This window comes from Alexandromys fortis, unplaced genomic scaffold (assembly GCF_014885135.2).
Source record: "Alexandromys fortis isolate MF-2015 unplaced genomic scaffold, M_Fortis_MF-2015_v1.1 scaffold_7, whole genome shotgun sequence".
NCBI lineage: Eukaryota > Metazoa > Chordata > Mammalia > Rodentia > Cricetidae > Alexandromys > Alexandromys fortis.
Window position 1 is genome coordinate 22,125,022 of NW_026067920.1, and position 23,213 is coordinate 22,148,234.

At 42.3% G+C, this 23,213-nt stretch overlaps 1 protein-coding gene across 1 annotated transcript in view; it reads left to right on the top strand.

Moving 5' to 3' along the window:
- The window catches only part of Wdpcp (WD repeat containing planar cell polarity effector), a 275,150-nt gene that overhangs the window by 118,149 nt on the left and 133,788 nt on the right, over nucleotides 1-23,213 (top strand). The window contains exon 7 of the mRNA XM_050140767.1: nucleotides 21,650-21,764. Coding sequence (XP_049996724.1) covers nucleotides 21,650-21,764 — 115 coding nt within the window. The remainder of the gene's footprint in view (nucleotides 1-21,649; nucleotides 21,765-23,213) is intronic.

The following is a 23,213-nucleotide window of genomic DNA, read 5'->3' on the forward strand; positions in this document are numbered from 1 at the left end:
TTTTTCTTTTTTTTTTTTTTTTTTTTTTTTTTTTTTTTTTTTTTTTTTTTTTTTTGTCTTACTCCTGCCTTTTGGGGTCAGGGATATTTTAAGCAGTTGGAAATTAAACGTGGGTGAATTTCAGTACTCACTGGAACTCCATCCCAATCCTATCCTATATGTTTCTCCATTTTATTATTTTCATTCGTGTCTTCATATTCTTTACTATATTTCTAAATCTCCACGCCTCTACAAGAGGTATTTTTGTTGAGGCTGGTCCCTGACAACCAGTGAATTTGCTTTGGGGAGTTCTAATGGATTTTACATAATTTTATCTTCTGTTTTCTTTAATTTTTAAATTCTGTTTTGTTTGTTTTACAAACCAAGATTTCTCTGTGTAACAGCCCTGGAACTAGCTCTTGTAGACCAGGCTGGCCTCGAACTCACAGAGATCCGCCTGCCTCCTAGTCCTTCCCCCTCCCCTCCACCTTAGTCCCCCATCTACTCCTCAGAGAGGATAAGGCTTCCCAAGTGGAGTCCACAAAGTCTGACACATAACTTTGAGGCAGGACCAAGGCCCTCCCTGTATCTAGGCTGAGCAAGGTATCCTTCCAAAAAGAATGGGTTCCAAAATGCCAGTTCAAGCACTAGGGGTTCCACTGCCAGTGCCCCACAGACTGCCCAAACCACACAGCTGTCACCCACATTCAGGGCCTAGTTTAGTCCTATGCGGGTTCCCCCCGCTGTCCCAGTCCAGAGTCAGTGAGCTCTCATGGCTCAGGTCAGCTGTTTCTGTGGGTGTCCCCATCATGGTCATGACCCTTTGCTCATATTATCACTCCTCCCTCTCTTGTACTGGACTCCAGAAACTCGGCCCAGGGCTTAGCTGTGGATCTCTGTATCTGCTTCCATCAGTTGCTGGATGAAGGTTCTATGATGACAATTAACGTAGTCATCAATCTGACTACAGGGGAAGGCCAGTTCAGGCACCCTCTCCAGTATTGCTTAGGTATTAGCTGGGGTCACTCTTATGGATTCCTGAGAATTTCCCTAGTGCCAGGTTTCTTGCTAACCCCATAATAACTCCCACAATCAAGATATCTCTATCCTCGCTCTCCCTCTCTGTCCTTCCCCCAGCTCAAACATCCTGTTCCCTCATGTTCTGCTCCTCCTTCCCCTCCCCCTCCTTTAATGAAAATATAATTTCATTGCTTTCCCTCCTCCTTTTCTCCCTCTAGGCCTTCCCAACCACCCTCTCTCAAACCTTCCAGTGTTACCCCCACTTTCACATTGATACCTTCTTTTTATTTGATTGTTGTTACAAACTTACATACATGCATATATACATACGTGTGTGTGTGTGTACACAAATATATAAATAGAACTTGCTGAGTCCATTTTTGTTATTGTGTATATGGTTTGAGGGCTAACTACTCTGCACTGGACAACCAATATGGCGGCTCATCTCTATGAAAGGCTTATTTTCCTTTTTCCAGGGCCATTCGTTGCCCAGCGGTGGGACCCCATGAACTGCTCCCCTTTCCATGTTAACATGCCCATTGATGTTGTTGTCATTTCAGCGTTGTTTTATGCAGCCATTTCTGGGAGACACTGTTTTACAAGCAAGCGTCCTCATATTCTGATTTTAGAATCTTTCTGCATCCTTTTCTGCACTGTTCCCTGAGACACAGATGCAGGAGCTGTGATAGAGATGTATCCATTGGGGCTGGGCTCCTTCAGTCTCTTGGTCTCTGCTTTCTGTTCAGTTGTGGGTTTTCATGATGGTCTCCATTTGCTTTAAAGAGAGGCATCTTTGTTGAGGGATGGTAACTATTTTTATGTGGGTAAGCTTAATATTTCTTTTTATCATATGTAAAATCAACTTGATTTCTTCATAAAGTAGTAAAATGTTATCAGTATCAACAATAGCATTTTATTTTCTCATAATCCACCATATTGTATTTACTGTCCGCCACTTTGGCATAGGTACTGTAGCTTAGGTGGAAAGGGAGAAGAATGTTAAGTCACCTAGAGACTAATGTGTGCTATGTTGTAAACAGCAGTAGGAACCAGAGATGGTAGGAACATCAGTATAATCTGAAATGGTGAACACATTACAGAGAAGTTACAATTTTACCAGACCTAAATGGGAATATAAAATTTGGTAAACCTGAAGAGACGGGAAAGGGGATAAGTAGGTGGTATCTACATAGTAGTGAGGAAGTGGGCTCATTTGCGGAAAAGTGGTTGAAGGATGGAAGGTTGAAGGTTTGACAGGCAGCTTAATGCTGCATTAAATAGACACTTGAATATTACAATGACATATTGATACTGTGTCCTGTAACACTGTTACTACTTTTGTAACAGAGAGCTGCCATGTAAGATTTAGTCTTACAGCACCTGACAAGTAAGATAAAAAGTAAACCAGGAGTGAAATCCTTTCAAAGGATGTGTACAATAAGGCTAAGGTACAGAGAGTTTTGAAAGCCAGTAATTTAGAATGATGTGTAAAAATTTCAGCTTGCCCATGTTTTATGTGAAATGGTCAGAGGTCATCCAGTTGTGGTATCATGGGAGATGTGGAGCTGGAGTGGAGATCTGGATTTGATTTTTTTTTTTTTTCGAGGAGACAGCCAAAGGCCTAAGTTAAAACTACCCAATTTGTACTTTTATGAAGGACGGAAGATACCATTGGAGAAAAACCAAGAATCGATAAGTGTCTAGTGGATAGGGAGAAAAACCCAGCAGCAAAAGAGGAAGAAACAGCAGTCAGGATAATGAGGAACTGTGGAAAGTTTGTTTTTGTAGAAAAGTCAGATGAATGGACCGTCTCTGGTTTGACTCTGTGCTGTGATTAAGCTTCTGGTGGGTGTTTGTGAGAACTCAGCGATAAACTCATATTTTGTGATTAGTGGATTAGTGGCTGATGAAAATACGGCATGATTTTTCCTTTGTTTTAGAATTTTTTTTAAATTATTTATTTAGTATGTATACAACATTCCTTCCATGTATGATTGCAGGCCAGAAGAGGGCACCAGTTCTCACTGTGAGCCACCATGTGGTTGCTGGGAATTGAACTCAGGACCTCTGGAAGAGCAGTCAGTGCTCTTAACCGCTGAGCCATCTCTCCAGCCCCCTTTGTTTTAGAATTTGATTCATGCAAATAATGTCCTTTGGTCAAACCTATCAACGTATCTCCCGTCTCCTCTACCATTTTTCTCATCTGTGCTTGAATGTAGGGCTGTGAGCATGGCGCCCTCTCAGGGACCACACCAGAGGAGCCGACTCTCCTCCAGCAGCCTCTAGTAGTCAGGAGTTCTACTGGGTTGAGGCTTTGTGTTCTCCCTCCCTCCGTGCTGAGATTTTGTCTGGCTTGATCTTTCACAGACCTTCAGCATGAAGTCACTGCCCCTCTGTGTTCATGTGTGTGGTGCCTCTGCCATGAAAGACGCTGCCTCACTGCTGTCTACTGCTTCCTGCTGCTCCTCAGTGGTCCAGGAGCCTTGAGAGGAGGGTGTGAATAGGTGTCCCTTTAGGGAGGGTGTGAATAGATGTCCCTTCAGAAAGGGTGTGAATAGGTGTCCCTTTAGGGCTGAGCCTTGGTAGGAGGGTGTAAAACTCCTCAGTCACTGTTGTAAAACAGCACAAGAGAGACCTTGGCAGTCCCATGGCTGTGCAGGTGAGGGACAGACAAATAAGCCATATAGGCAGAGTTTGACATAAAGGGAATGGGAAGGGAAGAGAGAACAGGAGTGACAGAAAGACAGAGAGGGGAAAAGGGAGACAGAAAGCTGCCTCCTCAGAGAGAATGGCTGAAAGAGAGAGGAGGGAGTGGGCGGAGCTTGTCTCTTAAAGGAACCTTTACACCTGCATCAAACTAGGACCATCGGCTGGCTGGCCAGGGTACAGCCTGGGTACTCCTACCAGATGACAGGGCAGGCCGGCATAATGCCTGAATCCTAGCAGTCGCTTGTCTTGGAACCTAGACTAACTGTGGGTCACAAGAATTTCATATATATTTGAAAAAGAAAACAAATGATTAAAGAATCAAAAAATTAAAGAATAATATGAGATTGGGTGTTATATTTTTTGTTTCTTTGTTTCCGAGACCAGGCATGTGCTTCTTGTTTGTATTATCTCCACTTAACCACGAGGAGACGGACCTGTGGTGATCGTGCAGTGAGTAGATCGCCAGCCTTTACACTAAGGCATTGTAGCTTTCTGGCTTCCGTCTGCAGTTGCCACACGCACCGTACTCCTTCCCAGTAGAGCATAAATATAGAATAATAGTCATGTAGATGTACCCTCAGGCATAGTGAGATGTGGGACACACATTGGTCTCCCAGTTAAACATAGTTGACTAAAACTGTGTCCTTTTCTCACTTTCTCTTAAACTTTTACTAAATTATAGTAAACTTTTTAAAAGGCTTCAACCTAAGAGAATGAAGAAAAGAAGATGGCCGTGATAATGAGAGGTACCCACTGGCGGCACAAATGAAGTGGCTGATGGGACATGACTTCGCAAGCCAGAGGCTTTGCTGAATTCAGTGACTGCAACAGAATGTGTCTTTAGGAGATAGACATTTATGTTATAGATAGCCAAGGAGATGCAGATTTCTAAAGCATCAAGGATATCACAGTGTAAAACAGAAAATAAGAGACCGTGCTGAGAGCTATATAACCAGCAAATGAGAGAGATGAATTTTCTGTAGGCAGGAAGCCAAACAGTCAGGATGTTACATAATAAAGAAAAGTGAGGGCTCTCTTAGTCACTTATTGCCGTGACAAAACAACATAACCAGGACAACTTATAAAAGAAAGAATTTACTTTGGGGACTCATGGTTCCAGAGGGTTGTAGAATCCACGACCATCGTGGAGGGGCCATGGCGGCAGGCCTGCAGGCCTGGCACGGGAGCAGTAGCTGAGAGCGTATGTGCTGAGGCAGCAGCCACAAGGCAGAGAGACAGAGAAAGCTAACTGAGAATGGCGTGGGCTTTCGGAATCTGAAAGCTCATCCATGGTGACACACCTCCTCCAGCAAGGCCACACCTCTTATTTCTTCCCAAATAGTTCTTCCCACTGGGGACAAATATACGCACCTATGGGGAGCAGTTTCCTTCAAATCACCGCAGGGGCTAAAACTGAGAGGATTGCGAATGCACCCAGAACAGTGACACTTGCCTTAACCTCCATGTCTAGCTGCTGAGGTTATGACTGCACTTTGTGTATTGGCCCTTGTCTGGGGCAAAAATGGGTTGCATTCCCCAAAGCCAAACATATCAATACTGACATTTTGTAAGATATGCGAAGTAACATTTTTATAGTAAAGCTCAATTGAGTAAGTCTATCCATGCAAACCACCCTTTTTTATGGCTTGTAAATAGACCTAGATAGATAGCCATACAACTGGAAAAAAATCTAAGTATGAAGACTGTAAGTCTGAGACTAAAACACAGAAAACAAAGAATTGGCAGCATGCAATTAATAGAACTAAATTTACAAAATTAAAATTAATGCCCACTTTGATAAGAGAAGTGATTGTATTCTTGAAATAATAGAATTCTTCTTTTTTAAAAACAAAGAACAGTTAGTGGCTGGGGAGATAGCACAGTGGTTAAGAGCACTTGCTGCTCTTCCTGAGGGCCTGAGTTTATTCCTATAATCCAAATCAGGTGACTCACAACTGCCTGTAACTCCAGCTCCAGAGAATCCATTACCTTCTTCTGGGCTCCATGGTGCCTACATACATATGAGAGACACTCACATAGTTGGAGACACATACTTTTTCACATAAATAAAAGCAAAAATGAATCTAAATAAAAATGAGAAAAAGTAATTCTTCCAAATGAAGACTATGAAAATTTATGACTGGGATCCAACTTAGGGGGAGACTGCTTGCCTTGCATGTACAAGTCCCTAAACTTAGTCCCTAGTAGAGATGCAAATGAAACACGTGGTGTCAACCACTTAAAGTATGACGGGGCCAGGCAGTGGTGGTGTACCTCTTTAGTCCCAGCACTCAGGAGGCAGAGGCAGGCAGATCTCTGTGAGTTCAAGGCCAACCTGGTCTACAAGAGCTAGTTCCAGGACAGGCTGTAAAGCTACAGAGAAACCCTGTCTCGAAAAAAAAAAAAAGTATAACAGCATGAATAGAGAAATTAATAGACGTATCAAAAGTAGAGTTGACGTATCGCAGGCTATAGGACTGAATGGAAGAAGCCTTTAATTATGAGCCATAGCTGACAACAGGTATGGAATTTAACAAAAAAGGTCTACTATCTAACCAGTCAGAACTGGGTAAGAAAGAACATTCCCAAGAACTGGAAGATACACATTCCTTACTTTTAATAGAAATTTACATTTATTATACACCGAGAACAAGCTGCAGGGGCTGAGACAGGATCACCCCACCTGTTCCCATGTGCCCCATTCTTTGTCAACACACATGCAAAGGTTTGTGCCTGTGTGAGCCTGTTCTTCACATATTATTTTAAATTAGCACATAAGGAAGCAGGTTTCCTCATGGCGTTTTCCTACATAGCTTTATTTGATCCCCTTCTCCACAACTGCTTCCCATCACGGCACCCATGTGCTTAATATCCCCTTCCTTAATACCCCTCGTATTAATACCACAGGTGCCCTCTTCCCTCTGCACCCTCTTCCTGTGGCTTCTTATAAAAACAAAACCACAAACCCTCTCATGCTTTCTAGTTTCCTGTCCTGTGCCCACACTCATTTCAACACGAACAGTCTGTGTCAGGATGGTGTGATGAATTCCATCACCGTCTTCCTACATGGCCTGAGTGGTGTGTTGAGATTCTCCCAGCATTAGATTCTCCCGGAACACTATGCTTTCTCCAGTCTGGCATCCTTGGAGTCTGAAGATCCCATCAGGATGCTGCAGCAGCCTCTGTGTTCAGCCATGTTCTTCCAGGGCTTTTTGATGGATCCCTTGCTCCACAGGGCAGTAGCATGGGTGGGGATAGGGTGAGTTTCCGATCTTTGACCCTCCTCTGCAGCTGTGCCATGAGTTGCTACGGTGCTACCCTCTGCTCATCCAGCGGGGTGTGGGTGGTTATGAGAGCTTTTTGTTTCACATTTCCTACCCCTTTCTAGTGTGTATCTGCTGCTTGTTGTGGCTCTTGAGTTCAACTTCTGATTTAGGCTTCAGCAGCAGGGTGACTTCTCTCTTCTGGGTTGTCTCGGTGTGCCTGGAGTTTGGAGCAAGTCAGGGCACTTCCCTGGTAGATCCTGCTGCATGCTCACCCCATGTGTCTTTGTACAAACCTGGCTTCTTAGTGGAAAAAAATAATCCCACTTAGACTTGTTTCTTCTTTCTGTAGTTATTTTCCATATTTCTCTATTGGTCATTTTTTTAATCTTGAATTTCTTTTACCCGAAATCTTAGTTTTATAGGGGCTCTTTCTGATTTGCCACCTTCTCAGAATCTCCAGTTTGGAACGACACAGTGTTTAAACAACTAGAATTCCATTTTCCAGGTAGCTACCTCATTTCAACTCCTTATGCTTGGTGCCTTGAAGTCCCAAATGCTCTTCTGTTCTATAAGTAGAATTCTCAGTTGTCACTTAAACAACGCTTTTAGACTTCTTACCTCTTAAAATGGTTTCCCTGATATGCAGTTGTCAAAGGAAGTAACGGAAAGATAGGCTGCCCTAAGTCAACGGCATAACTAGAATTCACGAGCTCTGAGAAGTAGGGAATCTTGCAGATGACAGGGATGAAGCAGGGACCTGGGAGATGGCTCCACTGGTCTGAGCGCTTGCTGTGCAAGCACGAGGACCTGAGCTCACATCCCCAGAAGCCATATAAAAAGACAAGCATGGTTGTGCATCCTTGTAGCTCCAGCATTCAGGGTTGTGAGGAGGGCGATGTCCATCTATGGCACTCCTGACCTGGCAGCATAGCTTCTGGTTCCATAAGAGACCTTTTCTCAAGGCCATAAAGGGATGTACCCACTGTCTCCCTGTAAGCTTATGCAAGAGAATAATAATTATAATCCAAAGACATAAAAATCTAAGTTCTGTTCATAATAATAGAGCTAAGTCAAGAAATACGACATTAAAGCTCTTGCTAGTTGCTTCTCCTATAGTGTTACTCTTTTATTTTATTTTTTTAAACAGACCCTAATGTTAGTATAGCTATAGAAACTTCTATGTTCTTACAGTTATAGTTGGAAATATGAAACACTTCTGACTTGGTGTGTTTTCCAAGAAAATATGTTAAAGGGACAGACACAACTGGGATATAACATTTCTGCTCTTGTAGTCTGAATGTGAGACATGATGGCAGAAGAGGCAGTAGCCACTCCTGGGCTGCTGAGGCCAGCAGGAAACAAAAGGACAAAGTCAGTGAATACGTCTTTCTTCTGCTTATAGATGACAGGGAAGGCGTGTGTCAGAAGACAGAACTGTCGGAGAAAGATAGAGCGAGAGAGGAGGTCTGGCTGGTAGGGACACAGTGTCCAGGAAATGGCTCAGAATGTGCCATGAGAATGCTGTAAACCAAGTGGGGTAGCAAGCCTCACAGAAGGAGAAGGTTCTAGGCACACAACTGTGGGGTTAAGATGATGAGATGGGATTACACTTGGCATGTTTAGAAAATACCAAAGGCATTGGCAGAGTGGCACACACCTTTGATCCCAGCACTCGGGAGGCAGAAGCCCGTGTATTTCTATGGGTTCTTGGCCATCTTGATCTATACAGAGTTTGAGGACTGTCAGGGCCACATAGTGAAACCCTGTTTTGAAAAATGACCAAAAAAAAAAAAAAAAAAAAAAAAAAAAAAAAAACCAAGAAAATACTAAGGAATGAAGGGAGTGCACTGGGCCAGGACTGAAGAAAGAGGAAATGAGACAGTATTATATCACACTTTCCTGGACACCAAAGGGCCTTGGCCCTGTCTCTTCAGAAGGCAAACTCTTGAAAGGTTTTGGGCGGAAGGTGGTGTGATCTGGTTTATTTCTTAGATGGATCACTGTAGCTCCGATGGTGGGAACAGATGCAGGGGAGTGAGGTGGGAAGCAGCTCAGTTTCCACTCGTAGTCCATCGTCATAGTCCAGAGCACAGCCTGACGTGGTTTGACTGGGCGGCAGCAGTGGAGGGTGAGAAATGGCCACATCTGTGTCTGTTTTAAGTGTTGAGCCATCCACATTTTCTGATGGAGCCAAATGAGAGGTCACTGAAGAAATTTCAGAGCATCTGGGAGAATCGTTTCTGTTTAGTGAGGTGGAAAGTATCAGGCGCAGAATGAGGGAAATGTCAGGATGGTTTTGAACATGCTCTATTTGAATTGTCCATCAGATAAACAAGTGTGGAAGTCAAATAGATCAAGTGTTGTAGTTCAGGGGGATATTTGAGCTTTAATGCCTCTGCACAGATAGTAGGAAAGCTGAGAAATTGTTGATGACCAGGGAGTGACTGTGTTCAGAGCCTTGGGGTTCACCAGAACTTAAAGACTGAGTAGATGGGGGAAAGGGAGGGGATGAAGAAGGGACACTGACATGAAGTAGCCAGAGAGATGGCACAGAGCAAGGCACATGTGCCCTGGAAGCCAGGTTTCCAGAGTAAACTCCCATGTCGCTGTGCTATAGTGGCAGCAACAGGTGTGAGAGGAATCGTAGGATGACAAAACTTGTGATACACTTAGAAAAGTTCATACTAAAATAAAAAATACGTAGGAGCTGAGGAAATGGTTTATTTGGTGAATGCTTGTTGTACAAACCTGAAACCTGAGTTTCATTACCAGCACTCATGTGAAAAAGCTGGGTGCTATGGTAGCTGCCTATCCCATTCTTTGGATCTGTAATAGCCTATATCTCTCTTGTAACTGACAAGAACACCCTTAGAGCTTGCCAGCCAGCCAGCCCAGCCAGATTGGTGGGCTCCAGATTCAATGAGACCCTATTTCAAAATACAAGGCGGAGGACTCGAGCTCAGGGAATAAGGGGACTTGCTACCAAGCGTGATGACTTCAGTTCGATTCCTGAGCCCCACACAGTAGAAGAAAAAAAATGAATCCTACAAGTTTTTTTTCTGACCTAATTTGTACATGTGTACCATGACACAAGTATATTCATATTTCTTTCCCCTTTTTGTAAATAAATAAATGTTAAAAATTTCAAAATATGGTAGAACATAATTGAGGAGGGTACCCTCATTGGGTTCTGGGCATGTATAAATGCATGTACAGGTACACATCCCCATCCCCATCCTCAACAAATATGTACACAAATATACAAAACAAAAGTATTTGTCTGTGTACGTGTTCTCCCACATGTAGCATTTTGCCTGAGTAGTGTTTAGGTAGGCTGACTTTTATGTATAGTATTCCTCGGGGGGGGGGGGGGGTATTATTCCTTCTCATAAAAAGTAGAAAAAAATTTATATTGTAATTAACAGCTTTAATCCAGTGTGTGATGAACTGTGATACTCAACTGATAAATTAATTACTTAAACTTGGGAATATAGTAAAATATGAGTTCTTTTTATAGAATGTGAGTACAGCACAAATTTTGTGCTTTATAATGTGTCTTCATGCTATCAAATGACATTTCCTTTTTCTGTAAACATTTCATTCTTTTGTTAATTCTTCTCAGCTTCAAATTTTTCCAGAGAAGTTTGCAATTTCTGTCCCCTTCTTGGCATTCACATTTAACAATGGTTCAGAAGCATTGGCAAGTCCTATACAACAAGCTGGCTCAAGACTCTGATTTTTCTCATAAATTGTTACTGTTAGTAGGAAGTATGTATAAAACATGGAATAGTTTGTGTGCTGTCGATTCCCCTAGGTTTTGAAAAGTAAAATAAACACGAAACTTCTCAATTTGGAAACGGTGGGAGGGAGCGTTCAGGCTGTCCTTCTGTGATCATCAGAAGACTTCCAGTCCATTATATTTGGATTCTGTGCTAGGTTTTTGCTACTGTCATTTTGGCTTGATTTCTTTCAGTTTTTTTCCAAGATGTAAAAACATGTGGTACTTTACACACTTTTGTTTGTACTAGTAATACCCAGGTTGAATTACATTAGCCAGAAATAAAGGTGCAGTCACTCCAGTCCTCAGCAATTTTATATGACCATGTAACTGATAGAGGAAATATATTTAATACCTTTTCAGAGTTCTGATTTATGCTTCTTATTTTCATTGTTTTAAAAATAAAGATAACTATTAAGCTAGTAGATGACAGGCTTACCAAATAATCGTGGAATGAAAGCAGTTGCGGCTATACTTCTTTATATGACTTGCGTGTATGCATATGCATTGCACATGTGTGAGTGTCTGTGTGTGCGCGCTCATGTAGAGGCCAGAGGTTGATGTCTTCCTTGGACATCCTTTAGTCACAGAGGCAGGGGTTCTCCCTGAACTTTCAGATTCTGCTGAACCTTGCCCTAGGGAACCCCTTCTGTGTCTCCTAAGCCCTGGGATTATAGGTGGCTGATAAGCCTACCCAGCTTTTATGAGGATACTGGAGAGCTGAACACTGGTCCCTGTGTTTGCTCAGTAACCACTTTCTGCACTAAGACATCTCTCCAGACTTCTATAATTGTATTTTTCATAAAATATTATTGTATATAAGACATTTACAGTGACTCTCCACACTCAAGAAGTAGATGGCACCTGGGAGTCCCTTGCTCTCAGGAGAACTAGGTTGAATACTGAAACCGCTGTTTCCAATGTGTCAAGTACCTCCTTATTTGTTATAGGGGCTTACTAATCCAGTGCTTGGTTATACTTTTGTTAATGGTGGTCTTTTTTAGCAAATAAGGCAATTAATTATATATAGATGAATAATCTGAGTTCTCTCATGGAAAATAGATTGTGTTACTATCTATTAAAATAGATCACAGAGCAACTCATTCTCTGGTTCTCTTTGATCCTTTTAGTGATGCATGGATCTGAGGATTTTCAGTATTCTGATTCTTCAGAAACACTCTCCTGCTGTTTCTTTACAACCAGAGCATAGGAAGCATATTTGTGAGAATATATTTTAGAAGCTTCTTGTTTATTTTAGGAAAATTCTATAGGAAAATACCCAAAGTTTTTTAAAAGTCATTTTATTTATTTATTTTTTACTTTAAAAATTTGTTTAATTTTTGCATTACTAGAGATTGAACCTAAGGCTGTCCTGGAATGTGCTTGTAGATTACAGTGGTCTCAAACTCCAAGATCTGCCTGTTTCTGCCTCCCAAGTCCTAAGATAAAGGTCTGATGTCTTTTTTCTTTTTGATTTTGAGGTAGCTCACACTGAGTTGCTGGCTGTGGACTCATTCTGTAGCTCAGGCAGGTCTTGAATTTCTGATCTTTATGTTTTACCTTTGTTCCAACTGATAAGTCTGAGTCACCAAGCCTGACCTTCTTATATGAGTGCTTGGTTTGTTTGGTTTTTATTCTGTGGAGCTAGGGTCCAGCCACAAAGCCCAGGCTAGTACTGTATAGCCTTACGAAGACTAGTTTCCTAGGATAATGTTCAGGGGTCATCTATGTTATCAGAACTCCAGTCTTATAGCTGAATAATATTCCATTGGTTAAATATATACATTCAACTTATCCCTTCTGCGGTGTGGTGTTTCTACTGTTTGGCTATAGTAAATAATGCTAAGGACATTTTGTGTTTGTATTTCATCACTCTTGTCAGTTCTCCTGGCTCTCCACCCAGTAGCAGTATTTTGTATTATACGGTAGCTGGTTAACTTTTGTTTTGCTGTTTTATTGAGACAGGATCTTACTTTGTAGCTCAGGCTAGCTTCTAGTATATAATTCACGGCAGTGCTTCTGGCCTGGCTTTCTACAAGCCTGGATTATATGATCTGCTGCCACACCTGCCATCTGAGGAGCTGCTGAGTTGTTTATATGGTGACTGCAGCATCCTACCGAACCACCAGCAGTGGTTCTGCACCCTGGCCAGGGATAACAGTCATTTTTGAGATGCCTAAAGCAAGAGCTTAAATTTATTTCTTGCCATCCAGCACCCAGTTTTATCTCTGTGACGTCAACTATCAACAGTTTTGGTGCTCTTCCTGACAGTCTTTGGTGCTTGTCCTGCTCAAGAGTGCTCTATGGACACATAGTCTGCTCGTTTCTCCCCAGAGTGAAATGGAATGGTGCTGCTTGTATACATCTGTAGCTTTGGAAACTTCATTCCCTCTTCTACAATGTATCCTGCATGTGGGCAGAAATACTCTGATTAATTAAACTTATCTGTATCTTATGTTATCTCTATTTGTTTTCGTGTAATAACAACATTCACAATAGCCAAGCTCAGAAGCAACTGATTTATTATTAACTGCAGTGGCGGTTTATCAGTTTACAGTCTGAGATATATCTGGAGTCATAGACATGGCTTATGTGCCTGGGGCATTCCCACCTGATGGATGAATTGCTCAAGAGGCTAAATTATAGATAAGACTGATTATTGTGCAAGAAATTGGAGTGAAAACAGAGGTGTCCTAACAGGATCTTTCTAGCACACGCTACAGTAACTCCATCATTTGCCCTGGGGCTCCTTCTGTCTTAACAGCTGGCAGTAGTCATTGTAGCACTGAACCTTGTGAGGGAAACAGGAAGCAGATCTCCTGCAGGCTCTATGTCTGCAGTGTGCACTGCCCACAACTCCATGTGATCAGGTCCTTGTTCACAACAGAGGGCAGCTTCCCGGCTTTCTTTGTGTGAGAAAAATGTTGGTTAGTATTAAAGGAGCTGCCAGATCTGCTTGGTGGTGATGTAGGAAAACCTTGGCCTCCACAGCCGCTCATTTCCAGGCGCTGTTTGCAGGTAAGGCTCTGTGACTAAGAGAGAGAGGCAATGTATTGACTTGTTTCAGGTCAGCTTGACACAAGCTGGAGTCATCAGAGAGGAGGAAGCCTCAGTTGAGAAAACTACTCCATAAGATCCAGCTGTAGGCTGTAGCGCATTTTCTCAATTAGTGATTGATGGGGGAGGGCCTAGCCCATTATGGATGGTGCCATCCCTGAGCTGGTGGTCCTGGGTTCTGTAAGATAGCAGGCTGAGCCAGCCATGAGGAGCAAACCAGAAGACAGCACTCCCTTATATCTTCTGCCTCGGCTCCTGCGTGTAGGTCCGTTCCCTGCCGTTCCCTGCCGTTCCCTGCTTGAGTACCTGATGACGGACTGTGATTTGGACGCATAAGCTGAATAAACTCCCCCAGGTTTCTTTGGTCGTGGTGTTTATCACAGCAGCAGTAACCCTAACTAAGACAGGTGATCACCACAGACAGTGTCACCAGACATTGCTGGCTGGTGTCCCAAATCACCCCACTTGAAAACTATTGGCTTAGGGTGAAGAAAAGCAAACATGAGGTGTTCAGAAAGGTTAACTGAAGAATAGGAATTGAGGATATTACTGAGTATGCTCTTTGGTAGACAGGGTGTAGAACTGTTACCAGTGGACCTGCCTTGTCTCTGCTTTTACTAATTATAAGCTCTGTAGTTGGTGGCTATCCTCATCTGGTTGGGAATTAGTGAGTTAGCCATATTGTATTCTTCTTAAGTTGCGTGCTTGTTCTGAACATGATATTCCAGCACTTATTGTTCTTTATAGCATGTACGCAGGCTTCTGTAAATGATAAAATATGCCGATGTGCTATATATGTCTACTGTTAATTTTCTATCCCTTTAGATTTTAAAACAACTGGCAATATAAAAATTCCCTTATTTTATTCTTTTTGTGAATTTGACCACCTGAATATGTTCTAGGAATAGTCAGTTTTTTTATTTTGAAATACATAGGATTAAAGTGTAGTATCTTCTGTTTTATAGTAAAAATAATAAAACGATAGTTCTTAAACTTAAGTAGAAAAACAGAAAGATACATCTTTTGACATGAATTTGTTCCCCATGTTGAACAATATACATAGGTCTTTGGAGAAACTTTGTTAACACTTCTCTATCAAGACGAAGACTTCTCCCTGTCTTTTCTTGTCCTGAAGTAATTCTGTATAATGACTCGACTTTTCACCCTCATCTTAGCCCAGGAGTTTTCAACCTGGGGGTCATGACCCCTTTGGGTCACATATCAGACATCTTACATTATCAGATATTTACATTACAATTTATAACAGTAGCAAAATTACAGTTATGAAGTAACAACGAGATGATTTTATGGCTGGGGTCACCATAACATGAGGAAGGTTGAGAACCACTATCTTAGCCAATTCACCTTCGTCTTTGTACTTCAGTGGATCAATCAGGCATGGGTTCTCTGCTGAATGAAGGTATAGATTTCAGAAAGCACAGGCAACGTGATAAACAGTGACCCTGGTCTTTACTGCAGATTCCCTGAGTGGGCTGTATTAGACTTTGTTGTGGTGCTCTTTTCCCTAGACTACTCTGAGGGTTGCCCCTGTGGGCTGTGGTGCTTAGCTCAGTTGTTTCCATAGGCCTCGTGTCTCATGCCGTCTGTTTTGGATGCATGACCATTATGGAAGACTTATCAACAATTGTTGATTTTTCATATTGACCCTGCCTACCTTCCCCTTTCGTATTTACTCAGATATGATAATAATCACATGGACTCAGGGCAGTACCCTTACCCAGTAAGAATATTGAACTCAGTGAAGTTCTTTGGGTTGATAATATGGAGTAGCTTGTGCACGGTTACTTGAACCAGTTAATACTTGAGTCCAGGTGCACTGCCACACCTGGTCTCTCTGAGATTCCTGGGCATCTGAACCCAGACCTTCATGCTCATGCAGTAAGAATATATACCTCTTTAACCATGTCTCCAGCCATGTAGTAGTTGTCTTTATGGGTTGTGGATTTAATCCACCTCTTCTAGTCACTTAGCTATGCTAACTAAAGCCTCCATTTTCCTCTAAGATACTCTGTATTCTATACACATATAATCAATGTATGCTGCCTTATCCACCACCCTGTCTCCATGTGTCTACCTCTGTATGTATACAGGAGGCCTTCACATAGGGTTAGACCTGTCAAATAAATTAAACATATTGTTTTGTTGTTTCTATGTTTTGATCAGTGCTAGATCAGATAGATATAATGTTTTTTTTCCTTAAGTGTTTTTTACTTTCAATACGGTGTTCGGTCCAGACCGCCACAGTTAGATGAGACCAATTTGAAGAGCCACCTGAACAACTCTAGAATCACTTCTGAGTTTCTTAAAACAAAATAAACAACAACAAAATCCCTGAGCTTATTGAAGACAACAGAGAGGAAATGATAAAGGCAGCAGAGCAGGGTAGTGAAGATGTGTCTGTCCTGTTTGAAGAGGAAAGACCCTGGCACTGCTCAGTGTCTCCGGCTGCAGGGAGCTGTTCAAATGGGGCTGGGGCTGGGCTGGGGCTGGGCTGGGGCTGGGCTGGGCTGGGGCCAGACTTGTCTCCCCAGCTGCTCTCAGAAGCCTACTTTGTTCCTTGGACTGCTCTCTCATTTTTTTTTTTTTTTTTGAGCTTTCTGAACATTCTTACACCTTGCCACGGAGCAGAACCTTAGAATGCTTTTTCCTTCTTGTCGTACCAAGTCATACCAAGGCTTTCTCCACCTTGGAGTACTAAAATATGCACGTGTTTGGTGAGAAAGGCAAAGGTGTGAGTGAATCTTTTGTTTTAGATAGATTTTTCCCCCCTAAGTTTCAGACTTTTTTATTTTTTAACCTTTAGTTATCTCCTGCACCACATCCAGGATTTTCTTTGTCACTACTAGTTGTAAAACTGATATTCCCCAACGGGCTCTCAGAAAATGTACTGGTTAGTTTATTAATTAATTTGTATATTCATATTCCCAAAAGCTGATATCAGGGATGGCTTTAGTCAAGGACACTTAAATAATCAAAACTGGCAGACACACCTTGATTTTAATAGGTACCCAAACCTCTTTTCACTAAGAGGCGTAACTGAATTTTTAAGGGAAAAAAGGATCATTCAGTCTCCTCCTGTAGAAAATACAGTGTTGTCTCCTGCAGAGAGAGACACAAGTGTCACACATCTAGCCCACTGACCACTAGAGCCCCTGAGCTCAGGCTTTAGATCTCTCTCTTTCTATTAAATTGTAAAGAGCGTTCATCTGTTTCTGTGTTTGACTTTAATATTGTTGATGACTCCATTTCTACTTTTTGCAAGGTTATCTTCACTTGTAATTCTGTAGTGAGTTAACTTGTTGAAAACCATACTTCTGATGCTATATAGTCTAAATTTTGCCTCTATTGTTCCTTACCTCAGTAAACCATGTTGCTTAAGCAAGACATGTCATATTCAACCCTTCAGCAAATGCTAGTGGTTACTCTTACAGGCATATCCAACCTTTTGACATTGAGATACAATGCTGTCTACAGTCATGTTCAAGTACCACACAGTTGAGTTTTCAAAAATAGATAATGAAGAAATCCCAGGATGTTTTAAGTACGCTTAGCACTTGGGTTGGGTCACATACGTAGCTATCCTTGGCAGTGCGCAGTCCACAGGCTGTCAGTAAGTTGTCTGTCAAGTAAGTCTGTCTTCAGACTGTCCACATCATTTTCTCTAGTATGGCTGTTCTGGTTCAAGTCCTTGTCTTCTCTTGGGGTGGCTGGAAGGATTTCCTAATGGATTGCATGTTTTTGCCCCTCCCTTATCTAATACAGGTTTCTGCCAAAATGTAATGTCTTCTCATTATCAAGTTCCAGTGTAAGCTGGCCCTTGACCCCCTCTGCACACTATTGTCTGTGAGGGCCCTTGCCTCTTGCTCCCCTTGGTCCCTGGGCCAGTTTTCCCTAGTCAGTCATGGCATGGTCTGCTGCAGAGTTTGTGCTGTTGTTCCTCTGCTTTAGATTCCACTTCTCCTGGTCCTACGTAGGCTGTCCCTTCCCTTTCTTTGGATCTGTGCTCACATGGCATTTCCTCATCAAGGTCCTCTTGTTTATTATTCCTCATGCTCAAAGCAGCATCCTCCTAGAATCTCCAGCTTGCTATGCTTTTCCTCCATACAGCTTAGCACTGACTGCTATTATATTTGAACTATATTTGTTATTATCTACATCCACATTCAAATGCAACCTCCACGAGGATAGCGAAAACCAAGGCATTGCTTCTTTGTTCACTGATGTAGTTGAGTCCTCAGAACAGTGCCTAGCTCATTTAATACACTGGATATATATGTGTGGGCTGAATGAGTAAGTATGTGAAAAGCCTAATGGCGTACTCAAGAGCAGAAATCACTGCTACTATCTCCATGTGCAGTTTGTGTGATCTCTGCACACGTCCCTCTGCTCTGTAACACTCTGACTTTTGAATCTTCTCCAGTATCAGTTGCCTCTTGCACCTATTCCCCTAAGTTTCATTTTTCTTCTCTTCCACAAAAACAGCCTTTTGAAATGAATTTTATAGCATAGCATGGTTCATATACTGGAGAGCAGCTTGTGTTCAGAGAGGGTGATTCTTTCATGGTAATGATGGTGATAGCAGAAAATACAGAGAAAGAAATGAGAAAGTTGGGCAAATTTAGTTCCAAAGTTCTGAAGCTTGAAGGTAAATGCCCTTATGAAATCATTGCAGACTGGGAAAGTGTCAAAAGATTGTCCTTCTTCTGATTAGAATGCACCTGGAGTGCTGATGCCATGGCTCACTGGGTAAAAGCTCTGGCCACAGAAGCCTATTGGCTCCAGTCTGATTCTTGGAATCCAGGGCAGAGGAAGAGAACCAGCTCCCAAGAGTTGTCCTCTAAAGGCCAAGCCTGCCCCATGGGATGTGCGTCATAGGACATGAACACACACGTCATGTCCACACAGCATTAGTAAATAAAAGTCAAACCTCAGGCCCCTGGAGGCCAGTGTTTCATGTCCAATTCTGAGTCCAGCATGGGTGCTAAGTTTTTATTAAGACAAAACAATGACTTCAGAGATGGTAAGCAGTATGCTGAGAACTCATAGAATGGTTGGATAGCAGTAATCATCGCAAACACTGTGCCAGGCGTTATTACAAATTTTGTTAATAAAGTTGCTTAACCCTCATCCTTGAGGAAGATAGTATCATGTCTTCTTTGAGATGAGGAAGTGAAGACACAGAGATATTAAGTAACTCAGAGTCACACAACTGGCCACCATTGCTTTCAGCATCCTGCTCTAACCGTTGTGCTGTTCTTTTGATGCACGCAGCCGTGCAACTGGAGAAAACTGAGGCTGAGGTTGAAGCTCTAAGAAGGCAGCTGTGGCTTTAACCTCCAGTCCTAGACTTACCCCTTAGTCAGTTGCCCACGTATATTCAAACTGCATAATAGGTTTGGTGCCGCAACTTTATTACACTTGCTCATATCACTTCTATTGGCTGTTTAACTACTTTTAAGGATTGTATTTGGTTCATTTTTGAGCTACTAAATTTAGTTGCAGGCATGTCATGTAACCAACATTCATGTTTTGTTAAATAGATAAAAGAATGTCCTTTCATGTGTTTAAATCAACTGGAGCTGTCCCAGTTAAGGTAGCCATCAGAGACGTAGTGAGCCTCTGGTCACTGGTGGTACTCAGTTTTATGTTGCATGTATTTTGTTTTGTTCATTTTGGTTTCTTAGAAATAGGGTCGGGCATCAAGCAGTCCAAACTGGCCTTCAATTAACTGTATAGCCAAGGATGTCCTTGAACTTCTGATTCTCCTGTTTCTACCTTGCACACACTGATTGCAGGCTTGCACCACCATGCCTAGTTTATTCCATGCCTGATAAAGAACTCAGAACTTTTGGGCTGGTAAGATAGTTCAACTAGTAAAGGTTTCTCCCAAAAGCCTACAGAGCATCTTTGGTTTCTGTGACCCATATGATGGAGGAAGGACAGCACTCAGATCTACAAGTTCTTCTCTGGTCTTCACTTGCAGGCTGTGGCAGTGCGTACAACTAGCATGTGAATATACATAGGCATCACAAAATAAATAAAATTAATTAAAAGAATTTCAGTACCTCAGGCCTTCCTGCCTACTAGGCAAGTACACTGCCAGCTGAGCTCCCTCCCCAGCCAAGGTGTATGGTTACGGACAGATCGCAGCGGTCCCTGTACCATGTGAAAATGGAAGGTTCGGTTAAGTTTCCTCTAAGTGGGATTATCTCCTATGATGATGAGTTAGGTATAAGTTTTCTCCACATGTTTCCTGAGTGCTTGCTGTGTGCCTAGCACTGGAGGTACGAAGATAAATGTGGCCAAGACAGTGTCATCAGTCACCAGCCGTCCGTGTCTAAGAGAAGGCATGCTTAGCAAAATAGGTATAAATTTTTTATTAAGAAAAATAAATAGAAGAGGACATAATTTAGTGATGTCTTGAACAGACTTGAAAGGAAAGAAACAGATAGGAAAATTGGGCCTCACGTCATGTCTTTCTGAATGTCTGAGAAGGGAAAATTCGGGGAGCAAAGACCACGTGCTGTTAAATTCCCATAGAAATAGTGAATCGTTTGTTATCAAGATATGTAGTAAGGACGAATTAATTCAGTGGAGGTTAATTCAATTCTGAAGTATTTTGTAACTCTTGGAACAGCTATGCCTTCTTTTCTTTCCCAGACTCCTAAAGATGAGTATTCTTCCCATGCGCTGCTGTGGCTCTGCAGAGCAGTCTATAAGTCTGGGACAGAGATTCCAGTAGGAGGCAACTGTGGTCCCCCCCTCCCCTAAGGACTCTGGTCCCCCGCGCTGCTCATCTTTCACACATGTCCAAATTTGTCTTAACAGAGAATCTCGTCACTAGCTGGGACATGATGCCTAGGTGGGCGGGGGATTCCCCGTGTTGTTTAAGTCATGGTTGTCTTTGAGCTTGGCTGGCGTGTTGGTGATTAGTTTACTAACAATTGGTTTTTTTCTTCTTATGCCATATGCTATTCCATGATTCATCAGCTTTGAGTCTGTTGCCTTGAAGGTGAAACAATTTCTTCCAATGTTGATATTTCAAAATCCCATAGATAACAAGCACACACACATATGCAGAGTCCTTTCAGAAGTTTTCAGCATTTGGAGATGAATGAATTACGCTGCTCCAGATGGAAAGGAGTGCTGTAAAATTCCTACGGTTCATCCAGCCTCCTTCTCTCAACAGCTGCTGGACACTGGCCCTGGAAGGCCAAAGGCTTTGCTAGCTTTGTTTTCCCTTGTGAAATTATTGATGGTGTCTATTACATATGACTTTAAATTTTTTAGCATTTTACCTAATTGCCTTATTTTATATTTCTTTTAATGATTTTAGTTAAAATTTTCGTTTGGGGCAGTGAATTGGGCTTAAGTTCCAACTTTGCTGTTTATACTGCAGTCGTGACTTTATGGAGTCAGTGAGCAGTGCTGGGGGTCCAACCTCCAGAAACAGTCTAAGCTTTGATGTAAACACGAACCTTTCGGTGTTTGAATGCAACAGTCTTCATTTCCTGAGTACACAGCAGAGCCGTTCTTTCTGCATGGCCATTTCGTAAGCATTTAGAAGATCGGGTGTCTGATAAACGCAGACCACATTGCATTTCTGCAGACACTTTCCTCAGGCACCGAGTGCACCGCAGCACTTAGCTGCCCCCGTCTCTTCCTCACAATGCCTCCACTGATTTTCTGGGACGGAAAACTGTAATTTCATGGCTTGAATGCTTGTGAAAATATGTGAGTTGTATGATTAGAAAGATATTTTTAAGAGATTCTAATTTTCAGCATATCTTCTTCTCTCCCCACCCTTACCTGGTTTTAGCTCCTCTTTGGTTCAGGTGTGCTGGTGTCCCTAAGCCTTTCCGGGCCTCAGCTGGAGAGAGTGGTGATTGACAGAAGCCTGGTGGGGAAGCTCATCTCAGACACCATCAGTGATGGTAATTACAACCGTGTGCAAATCAATTGCCTACATTAACAGTGGGGCAGGAGACATACTTTGTCAACAGGTAGACTAATTATTACCACCGGGGACTTGCAAACACAATAAGTAATTGCTTGTAATAGCATACTTACAACCCCTGGGACCAATAGCAGGTTCAGCTAACATTTACTGTCCGTGCACTTCTTGTTAAGTGTTAGGCTCCGAGTCTAAGTACTTTCCAATCTCTTCTTTACATTTTTAAATATAATTTTAAAGTCAGCTTTTCTCATTCATTAAAACAGTTTCTCTGCTATTGACAATTCAAATTTTCCAAATGAATTATGCACGAATAACAGAAATATGCCAAGGTAGGCACTGGTGAAATATCCTGAGTACTTTGCTTCCTATATGAGGCTGTGTTGTTATTTGTTAATGAATATTAACTTCTGCGTAACGCGGAGTTATACTTCTAAACAGCACAAGTCAACACCCGATGTAGTAGGGAAGTGCATGGTTGGTATGAAGCACATTCAGAAGATTGTAAGCCATTTATTGAGTAGGAAGTTTACTAATATTTATTGAGCCATAAAGGTTCCATGGTGGGTGCCAAAGGGACTATATAAGATATGGTTATTCTCATTCTAGTGGATAAGTAGATATCTAAAATATAAAGTGAATATGAGCTACTCGGGATAACTGTCAGTCTTAAGTGGTGAGGAAGTAGCTGAGCTGAGATTCGAACACAAGTGTGACCTATGCTGAGTCTGGATTTTAAGATTCTGTTCCTTGCCGGGTGGTGGTGGCGCACGCCTTTCATCCCAGCACAACAGTATCTTAAATTGAATAACAAAGGGAGATGTGGTCTAGTTGAGGCCAGAGGTGAGAGGGAAAGGCCCCTTTCTGCTGTATGCACCACTCAGCGCTTCTGAGGACAGTCTGGCATAACTGCAAACTTTAAAGAGAACACTCTGCAGGATGGCTACCATTAGCAGCACCACCAATAACAACAGCTGGAGGTAGGATTGTGGGCATGCCACTTCCTCCACCATGGGGGGGTGTGATGCCAAGGGGCTTCTCTGTGAAGATGTTTTGTTGTGTTCTCATTAAACTCTTCCATTGCTTTGCAGATAGCACTGACTGTGGCGGTTTCTCAAATTCATATTCTTCTGTTAGATTGAACAGGGAACTTTCAATACTCTTCTGTCTGAGTTGCTTTTTTTTTTTCATGCATTTCTTTCATTTGTACCCAAATTGCAGATTCTAATGGGACTTGATAGCAATGTGATTTCTTGGCAGCTCTCCTGAGTCTCTGGTGCTTGTGCAGACCTCCTGCTGGGTCACTGCATGTGCAACCAGAGGTGGGTAGGCAAAGTGTGGACTTTAGTGATTCACTCCTTCCTTCCTTCCTTCCTTCCTTCCTTCCTTCCTTCCTTCCTTCCTTCCTTCCTTCCTTCCTTCCTTCCTC